The sequence below is a fragment of the Camelus ferus genome, chromosome 34 (assembly GCF_009834535.1).
Source record: "Camelus ferus isolate YT-003-E chromosome 34, BCGSAC_Cfer_1.0, whole genome shotgun sequence".
NCBI classification, from domain to species: Eukaryota; Metazoa; Chordata; class Mammalia; order Artiodactyla; family Camelidae; genus Camelus; species Camelus ferus.
The window spans coordinates 7,784,432-7,794,282 of record NC_045729.1 but is presented as its reverse complement, the minus strand read 5'-3'; the positions used below and the strand labels follow the sequence as shown (position 1 = coordinate 7,794,282).

General features: G+C 40.8%; 1 protein-coding gene across 4 annotated transcripts in view; it reads right to left on the bottom strand.

Annotated features, from left to right (window-relative positions):
• Window positions 1-329: 329 nt before the first annotated feature.
• The window catches only part of ST8SIA1 (ST8 alpha-N-acetyl-neuraminide alpha-2,8-sialyltransferase 1), a 113,880-nt gene continuing 104,358 nt past the window's right edge, over window positions 330-9,851 (bottom strand). For all 4 annotated transcript variants that reach the window (XM_006184535.2, XM_032472841.1, XM_032472843.1 and 1 more), the window contains one exon: window positions 330-8,308. In XM_006184535.2, the coding sequence (XP_006184597.1) occupies window positions 7,822-8,308 (487 nt within the window). In that variant the 3' untranslated portion in view covers window positions 330-7,821. The remainder of the gene's footprint in view (window positions 8,309-9,851) is intronic.

Here is a 9,851-nt window from a genome sequence, read left to right as displayed (position 1 = left end):
CTTACTAAGTAAGCAGCGTGAATTTTCACTGGGAAGAAAAAAAATTCAGTATAGCTGATATGGATACAAAATTTTCAAATATTAACTATTATATTTAAAATAGATAAACAACAAATTTCTTCTGTATAGCACAGGGAACTATATTCAATATCTTGTAGCAACTTATGGTGAAAAAGAACATGAAAATGAGTATATGTATGTATATGTATGACTGAAACATTATGCTGTGCACCAGAAATTAACATATTGTAACTGACTATACTTCAATAAAAAAGAAAAGGAAATAGAATTACCCACATGCTGCTGGGAAATAAAAAGACTTCACAAGCTATAAAAAAAAAAACCATTTTATTCACAGGATACATTTCCAAAATTTCTCCAAGTAAGGGAGGTAGAGAAATTGAGACTTACTGAACCTTCTCAGACCCGCTGTAATTACAGTGAACACAGCAAAGTAAGAGACATGGTTTTACAGCAAACCTCCTCCTATGACATTGCATTTAGATTCGGTGGAAAGTAACAACTCAGCAGAACCAACAGAGATACCGTCTTCTCAAGTCACACTATTTAAAGTACCAGTTAAAGTTTTTTCTTACCTGCTACATTTTATATGGAACTAAAAAAAGAAAGAAAAAAAAAATAAGAAGGAGAAAAGAGGAGCATTGATTCCCTCCCTCCCCCAACCTCCTGCCATTGGAGTTTGGCTTTATTAGGAAGAAGTAATTCCATGTACATTTCAAGTGATTTTGCTTTTATGGTCTAATCTAAAATCTTTTCCAGAATTACTGCATCCATGGACTTTTATTCAGACTACACTGTATGAGAAAGAATATTTGAACTTTTCTGTTTAGCTCCAGTCTCTGCAAGCTTGCACACATGGGGAATAATATACAACGTGCAATTTTCGAGTTAAAGAGAAACTTTCTTTTTTCAAAGCTTTTGAGACCAGCTAGGTTGCATAGAAGAGTTCTAGTAATGTTCCAGACTTTTAAAAAAAAATTAGGCAGGCTTTTTGCTGGAGCTCTCCTTGTCTGTTGTTGCCCCTTTTCTTCTAGTGTCTCTGACTTTACTGTACCCCACTGGCCATCAGTCATTACAAATTGTGAATCCTATATACCATGAAAGCGATGTCTCTAGTAATCTACCAAGTCAAGAAAGCCCAAAGGATTGGCGCTGAAAAATGAATGAGAAACAGAAAAAAAAATTGTTTCCTTGCTTCCATGAATGCTAGAATTCTCTGGAAAAACAAACATTTTGAGTCCACGTGTCTGCCCGTGGCTGCCACCTAAGGCTTTGCCAATGAGAAGGTTCTACTACTTCAACAAAGGATATTTACAGACTGTTATCAGACGTCTCCAAGGCCTAGACTCTATTGTGCATTTATATAAAATAGTCACATTCACTACACTTAGAAGAGTTCTTGCTGATGATAAAGATACGACTTGGAACAAACGTGGTTACACCTCTAAAGTGACAGGGTACATGAAGGAAAGACATAAGGAAATGGGAGCCAAGCCAGAAAAAGTTAAGGCACCCTCTGCCACCCCCCTCCAGGTCAGCCATCTCTCTCTTTTCAATGGACATAAGTGATGCAAGGGGCGTGTTGTGTATGTGTGTGTGTGTGTGTGTGTGTGTGTGTGTGTGTGTGTGTTTACACTAGAACGTAGGGGAGAAAATGCATCTCTGCTTGAGTAACAACGAATATAAAAGCCTTTTACTGAGGTAACTGTGGGAGCAGTGGACTAGAGCTAACTCTGCATAGCGTATGACGACCATGTTTCACAGGGTCAAGTTCAAGGCGACACTTCCTACCATTGCCACCTGGTCATGACAGGAGATCTTCCATTCTGGGAGATGGAAGAGCGGTGTCAAGATAGCAGTGTTTGTCTATCCAGGCTCAGACGTCAAGGAAAGCACAACTTAGAGAGGACAGGGAGGGGGAGGCGTTCAGACCGTGAGGGTCCAAGCAGGTGAACAGGTGCCACTTCTGCTTTCTTCCAAGCTTCTCACAATCCGGCTCTCATGCCGCCTCCTCCAGTGTCTTTCCATCATTGGCCATAACAACTGCATGACAATATGTTTCCTTGAAAATGTTTTGAAAAGGTTCTATTCTTGGGACCGTCACAAGGACGATAGCCTCTGCTGCTTTCTGCTTCCCTGCATACTTAAGATCCCTTCTACTTAAAGTTGTGATTTTTAATCTTTGTTATTTTGGTTAAATCCTTTTTTTTTTTATTGTAATTCTTCATTTCTCTTACTGTGTAGAGAAAAACAGACCTATCTATCTCCTGATTTTCTCTCTCCTGGATAAAAATCATGTCTTTTAGACGTTTATTGGTATCATGTGACACATAAGCTTTTAAAAGCTAGAGAAAAATCTAATTACACAGAATCAGAGAGAGATATGATCAATATGTTGAGATATTATTCCATAAAACTCCCAGGGAGCTTTGCATCATTGATTATATCCCACAGCTCCAGCAGGAAAGCAAACCAGAAAGAATTTTAGCCCAATGTAGAGACTAATACGAACACAGGAGGTCGATAAATGAGTGGCCATAACCCAAAAAGAATTCCTCTTTTGTGCTTTAAAAAAAAGTTATAGTTAGGGGCTTTGGCTGTCATACAAGTGCTCACGGGCATTTTTAAGGTAATTTATAAGAATTTATATGCACTCCTTATTGGTTAGAGATGAAGAAATCAGAAATGCTGGCACCAGAAAAAATCAGAAGAAGGAAGCAGAAGCATATAATTTTTTTCCTTATCACAATGGCAAACAGAGGTTGGGTTCTGTTTGAATGAGTTTTCCATTCACACTCTTACTTCAATCTCTCACCTCTTGGATGTAGGTAAAAAAATTCAAAGACAAGCCTAGGCTGAGGGTAAACCCCTAGTATCCATTTTCTTATGAGAGGAATTAAAAAAGATGACAGAAATTGTAGATTCAAATACATCTCCCTCCACTTATGAAATAGGAATCTCACAGCACTCAACCTAAGCACGGTGCTTTCATATCCATAAACAAAGAGTCTGGGCTTCAGAATGCCTGTGGATTGGTCTCCAGGGCTTTCAAAAAGGCTACATAGGAATTTGATACCTTCCCAACTTTAAGAACTCAGAAAATGCATCCAAGTGTAGGGGGGAAGCTCTCTTTTTAGGGCCGTAATTATGTCAGAATGACCAGAATTCTGTCACAGGACACTGAAATTTAGGGAGCACAAGTTTAAGACAAAAAAAAAAAAAAAATTTAAGGCAGTGTAAAAATTTAAGCTTCTCAGCGAATTTCCACATCAACTCTCTAGTCCACACGGCCACTAGCTCAACCTGGAGCCAGGCCAGCGACCTTGGCAGTGGACTAAGATGGATAGTGCTGGAAAGCCAACGCCAGGGGCAGAGACTTCTCCGAGCCTTTGTATGCTGAGAGCTTGGGGGCTGGTGTCTCCTTTCCACCTGCCTCGTCCCCGCCCTAGCACACCGGTCACCGAAGCTGCCATAACTGCAGGTCATATTCAGTCGTCGTCACTGCTCACTTTGTAAGAGGCTTGGCCTCAGCTGCAGGTGCCTCCGCGCCGTCTGCCCACGGTCGACCCTGCTGTGTCCAGATCACCAAAATCATCTCAGAGTCGACCTCGGCACTGGAAAGATGAAGATGTAAAAAGCACAGGATTGTTCTCCTGCCCTATTCTTCCACATGCTTGTCCTCAAATTCCCATAAAAGTCCTTATCGCTCGTGATCCTTGGACCTTCACACACAGAGCAGATACTACCTGGTGGGAAAGTTCTTCATACAACCCAACAAGCATCTCCTGAAGTTTTCAGCGGGCTGACATTTTTCCCTCTTAGGTCCCTCCTAACAAGGATCTATCCGTTAAAAATTTCACAAAGTCAGTATTTTTAAACATAGAAATTAAAACTACGAAAGGCTGATTTCTTCCAAACAAATAGGAGGTTGTATATAATAAAACTGCAAACCTACCATCATTGTTGACAGAAGAAACATTATTGATATAGTTCCTATTTAAAATCGTCTGAAACACTCCTGCCTGTAAAGCTTTTGACTAATCTCAGGATATTTTTGGCAAATTCAGAATCCAAGGATTTCCTCAGTTATTTTCTGTGTAGACTTTTTTAAGCCATGTTGCCCATGGCTTCAGGTACCAGTTACATTTAACCTAAAGAAGGCTTTTAGCCAGGAAAAGGACATAAGACATCGCAAAGCCAAACACAGGGTGCTGTTTGAATACCTGTCATTAAGGATCATTTGTATGATTTCTGGATCATTTGCCCTTGTTAAAAAGAGCTGAAAATGAACTATACAGAAACACAGTACAGGAAGCACTCAGCTTCTTGTGTTACCCGCGGTTGAGATGCACAAAGTTGTATAAACTGACAGTCAAATACGCTATGTAAAGCCAGTGTCCTCTTCCATGTAAAAATCTTTCATATACAAAATTACTTCCTTATAGAATGACTTAATCCTTCAGCCATCTTAATTTTCCCAAAGTCTAATTAAAATCAAACAGAGATCATCATTACTCGTGATCCTTGGCATCAATGCAATTCTCAAATTGAACCTAATAAAAATGAAAATTCACCTCAGGTGCTCAATTTCAGTCTCTTCAAGCCCTCTTTTATCCCCACAGAGCAACCTAATTTTTGTCACTAAATAGCAACTGAAAAATTAGACTGATGTTGGAGGGAGCGTGATACCTTCTCTTGGCAGCTGCATCGTAAGTGATGAAACATTTTCTTATTGAAGTGTATCTATGACAACATGAATATCTTTTCAGCTGAATCTTAAAGGGTCAGTAATATTAAAATGTAATCAAGCAAACTTGGCAAAGAATGAGGTCCAATTCTGAAGGTCTCAATTTCAAATGAACAAAATAAAATAATGGGAGTTTAGAATTCAACTTCTTAATAATAATAGAGTATTCCAGAGTGCTCTACAAGATCAATCTAGGGAGATATTCACTTAGGAACACATGTATCTCATTAAGAATGGATATACATAACTGTATGCTACACACATGTACAAACACACACACCACACTCCTCGGTTTAGATACATCTAACCTCAGAAAAGGGACTATGTATGGCATTCCTATGAGCTGTCACTGTAAAATAATGCCAAACTGTAACCTAATCTAAGAAAATATTCTCATTAAATTGTAGTCATACTTTGAATGACATGAGCATGTCTGTGTACACTTAAGTACAGACAGTATGATGGAACAATCTAAATATCGCTTTGGTCTAATCCAGGGTTTTTCAAGCTTGGCACTATTGGCATTTCACAGCGGGTAATTCTTCGTTGTGGGGGACTGACCTGTGCGTTGTAGGGTGTTTAGCAGGATCCCTGGCGTCTCTTCACTAGATGCTGGTAGCATCCTCCAAATCGTGATGATCAAAAATGTCTCCAGACATCACCAGATGTCACCAGGCAGGGGAGGGGAGTCACCCCAGTTGAGAAGCCCTGATCTAATTCCCCAGCATCATTCAGGCCATTTCTGTTTTGCCTTTCAGAAGCCCCAGATTCATAGACTAATTGTTGTACAAATCTATTGCATAAACCTATCCCAGGAATCACAACGAGGTGTAAAATGTCCAGAAGGAACCTTCAGTGGAACTGGGATTGCATGGGCTTTAGGGCACTCGCGAATCCCATTCTAACAATTAAAGTACTCCTTTGAGTGACACATATTGTAATGAAAATTTATATGTGTTTTTCATTAGCCCTTTTACATTTGGATAAAATGTATAGGTAAAAATGTATTCCTTTTAACGTAATTATTATTAACAACAAATAGCTCAAAAGAGGAAATATATTCAGGGTTGCATGCATAGCAAATATTTAACACAACTCACCCATAGCAATTTTTCATGACATTTTTGCTGCCGAATAGGATCAAAATAGCAAATGAGCCCTGCACAGAGTCAATACTCTCAAACTCTTTTTTAAAAAATACTCTCAAAATCTTAACTTTCTAAGTATCAATATAATCTGTGTTATGTCAACCAGTCATATTTGACTGCTGATCTCTGTAATTCAATCTTATTTAGAAATTGCTTATTCCAATGATGTAGAATTTTTCCAAGAGCTTTGTTACCTTGATATCTTTTAAATTAACCCACGAAACCTGCCACCTGTTTTAGTCTATATTATATCAACCACTAAAAAGGACCAGAAATTGACACATTGTAACTGTACTTCAATTAAAAAAAAAACATAAAAAAAAAACCCGAAGTAGAACTTTTGGGTACAGTTTACCTATTTGGTGACCCTTAAAAGAATATAGTTAGTGATTTCCAGTGTCTCCTTTTAGATTAAGGCATCCCAAAGCACAAAGGTTATGTGACTTCCTTTATCTTTCTCTTATATGTGAGCACATCCAGCTGCTTGTAATCTGTCGACAGTTTGTGTGCAGTGTGTCAAAGCTGAAGTAACAAGCTTTCTAAGCAGTCCTACCTGCCACTAAGGGAATAAACAGCTGCTAATTCCTTCCCTTTACTGGTGTGAACCATGCCTTGCGTGACCACGCTCCCCACAGCGTCCCTTGTGAGGTGCTGGGAGGGCGAGAATAAGTAAAACAGCTCTGCTCACGCGGGGTGACTTGGGGAGAAGGCGTGCATCTCGTGCTGGTATGAGCATTATAAGCAGCACCCAGGAAGCTGGCCAGTTTCACATCAAGGTGTAGCAGGTAGTGCCTATTGCATTTGTGGCTTTCCGACACGGGTTCCAGAGTTTTGTTCATGTAGCTTTGGCTTCCACAGTTGCACGGGAACGAGCTTTGTGTAACTGTGTGTGTGTGAGTGGACATGAATGTACACGTGATTTATGTACGCCCGCATGGCCTCCATCTTGGAGGGAACATACCACGGTGGATAGAAAAAGGGACACGCCTGTCCAGCCTGTCCAGCCCAGAGACTAAGCTTTATGTCAATGTGCTTCACTTCATCTCCGAGTGTTAACTTATAAAGACAATTATGTTGCTTTGCAAATAAATAATGCACTCACGTCTGTAGTTTGTTTGCACCAAAACAATAATCGTAATGCAAAAATGCAGACCTAAAATTGAGTTTATGCCCTAAATTCTGAGGAGGGAAAGTGGCTTGTCATCCCGACTATGCGTCAACACAGTCTAAATTCAACAATGCTAAGGAGGCTTGACAGAAGAGGAGGAAGGAATTCTTATTTAACACTTTTTAAGTGGAAGGGAGGGGAACTATAGTTAACGTAGACTTGGTTCGACAAATCACAATTACCAGCTGTAGTGTTTTGTATCCATGTTACTCAGTAAGGGATTTTTTAAATCTACCCCATCACCTACTCACTGCCCCTAAATAGGGCAAAAATAAATAATAATTTTTAAAAAACCTATAGTTCTAATGTTAGTCTTAATAAGAGAGTTTGTTTTTTGTTAAGCCAGTTTGTGTTGATAGTCACTACCACCTTCACCCTGCTATTTCCTTTTTTCTACCTTGATTCATTCCTCAGTTTCAACAATTAGAGTTTCGTCTTGTTTGCGAACCGCACAGTCTAGACCGGAACCGTGGAAACATGTTTTACCGACATCATCTCATCAGCATGGCACTAGTTAGTTACAGATCCACCCTGTGCTATAAAATATTTCCTGGGACGGTTCATTTCTTTTTTGCCCCTCTAAGCCAACAGTAAACGTAGAGTTTCCCTTGGGGGGTTTATTGTTGTTTCCAAGTGGCTCATGCTAAGCCATGAAATGACCTGACCATTTCCTTTAGGAGTCAAGTAGAAAACCTAACAAAAATACCCTGGCTCGGTTCTTCCTGTTTCCACGGTCCCTAGGACGTGGGTGGGAGGGAGGTGCCCTCACACGGGTCTAGCTGCATTCTCAGTGCACCAATTTTATGAAGATACCAGAGTTGGAGGAATTCCTCCGGCATGGCATGGAAGCCGGAAAAGGGCAAGACATTATCATAGTAGTGGTGGCTGATGGGCTCTTCGCGCATGTTCACAGAGAAGGGCCAGAAGCCGTAGGTGACCACCTCCTCGCAGAGGCCCAGGGCCGCGCTCACCAGAAACAGCCCCGTGGACAGGCGCTTGGCACGAATCCCCCTGCTTTTCCAGAACTTCCCGATGCTGCGCAGAAAGTTGGGGTTGGCAAAGAGCACTGTCTGACTGGCACCCACGTCTGACAGTGTATAATAAACCCGGAGGGATGGCTCTGTTCCCGTCTTCATAGAAAAGGCAGGCATGTAGATGTAACTGTGGTTATAGATTTTCATGTTGTCCACAAACGTCTTTCTGGACCACAGCAGGTTCTGAAACCTATTAAAGAGAAGAGGCTCAATTAAACCTGGAGAAAATAAACTCATCAAAACCCACCCTATCGTTTTTCTGATGGCCCTGAGAGCTCATATCAACTCAGCAAAAAACCTTGAAAAACACTTTTTGGGGGGTATTTAAAATCCTCCCAGAACTTACCAATCATTGCTCATCAAGTAGCCTGGCTTTCCCCCATCCCAGCATCTTAAACTCAGGTTAAGACTCCTCAGTGACATTCCCTCTGAACTAAAATGCATTGGACATTTTGTTCTCTTCCAGGATTGATTTGCCTGGAATGGGAAAATAATTTAACACTCATGAATTCACAAGGGTTGTGGGTTGTTGGACAGGATTTTTGAGAAGAAGCTCCTTGTGTGGTAGACATAAGCACAGGGCTGGTTTCCTCATCTGCAAATCAGAAGAACCACTTTTAAGATACTTCTTGCAATTCTGATTCTTTAAGTATGCAGATTAATCCACAAATGCTGTTACTGTAATATTGCATGGAAAACAAAAAACATTACTATTATAAACTGACACTGAGAGTTGCCCACAGTGCTTGCTGCAAAGAACTCTACTTTCCTATGTTCTGGCGGCTTGGATACCATAAAAAGAGCATCTCTGATTCAAATGTATTCAACTAGAATTGACGGTACACATCCTTACACGTCAAGCATAGGGGAACTAAAATTGTAACAACCAAATTTTTGGTCTCAAAAATTCAAATGCAATTTGTGGAAACAAAAATAGAAATGAACACACTATCATGTTCTAAGGGCAACTGTGGACATTTGTATAAATTACTATGCAATACAGATGGAAAAATCATTAAGTCTGCCTTGGGACGGGAAGTGTGGTCTGAGAAAGCTTCCGAGAGGGGGTGACATTTGAATACATCTCCTTAGGGGAACATCAGGAAGCATAGCAACGAAACTAAAAGGGACACTTTGGTCACAGGAAGGGTGCACCGTGTACCGACGAGGAGTCCGTGTCCCTGGAACGAGCGAGGCAGGAATGGTGGAGGCAGGGGTTGAAGTAGAGGCACATTGCAAAAACCCTGGTGTGTCTCTAATTTGTTTGGACTTCCCTCTGTGGTCCAAACAGAGGGAGTGCTTATAGCATTTACCATTTGGATTACAAATATTTCAACACTTGTTCAGTTGTCGGTCTGTGTCAAAAAAGGTAACTCGGGTCACCTGGGGAAGGAAGAGGCTGGTGGCTGAGAGAAAGGCCTCTGGAGTTAAGAGGTTGTTGATGAAGTTCAAGTTAAAAAAAGACAAAAAATCAATGAGCGAGGCAACTTCTTCTTTCACCCAAGGGCGTCACCCGTCTTGGGTGATGTGCAGGTGGAGAAGCAGCAGCTAAAGGTGGAACCGAGCCACAACCCACAGAGGGAGGTCTGGCCTGACACGCTGGCCGGGCTCATCATGAAAATGCAAAACTCAAAGTCAGAATATACAAATCCACAGGGTTTGACGTCGCAAGTCAGTGTTATTACCTCTGCCTGCCAAACCCAAAGGAAGGGAAATTGCTCAAGTTTTCTTCG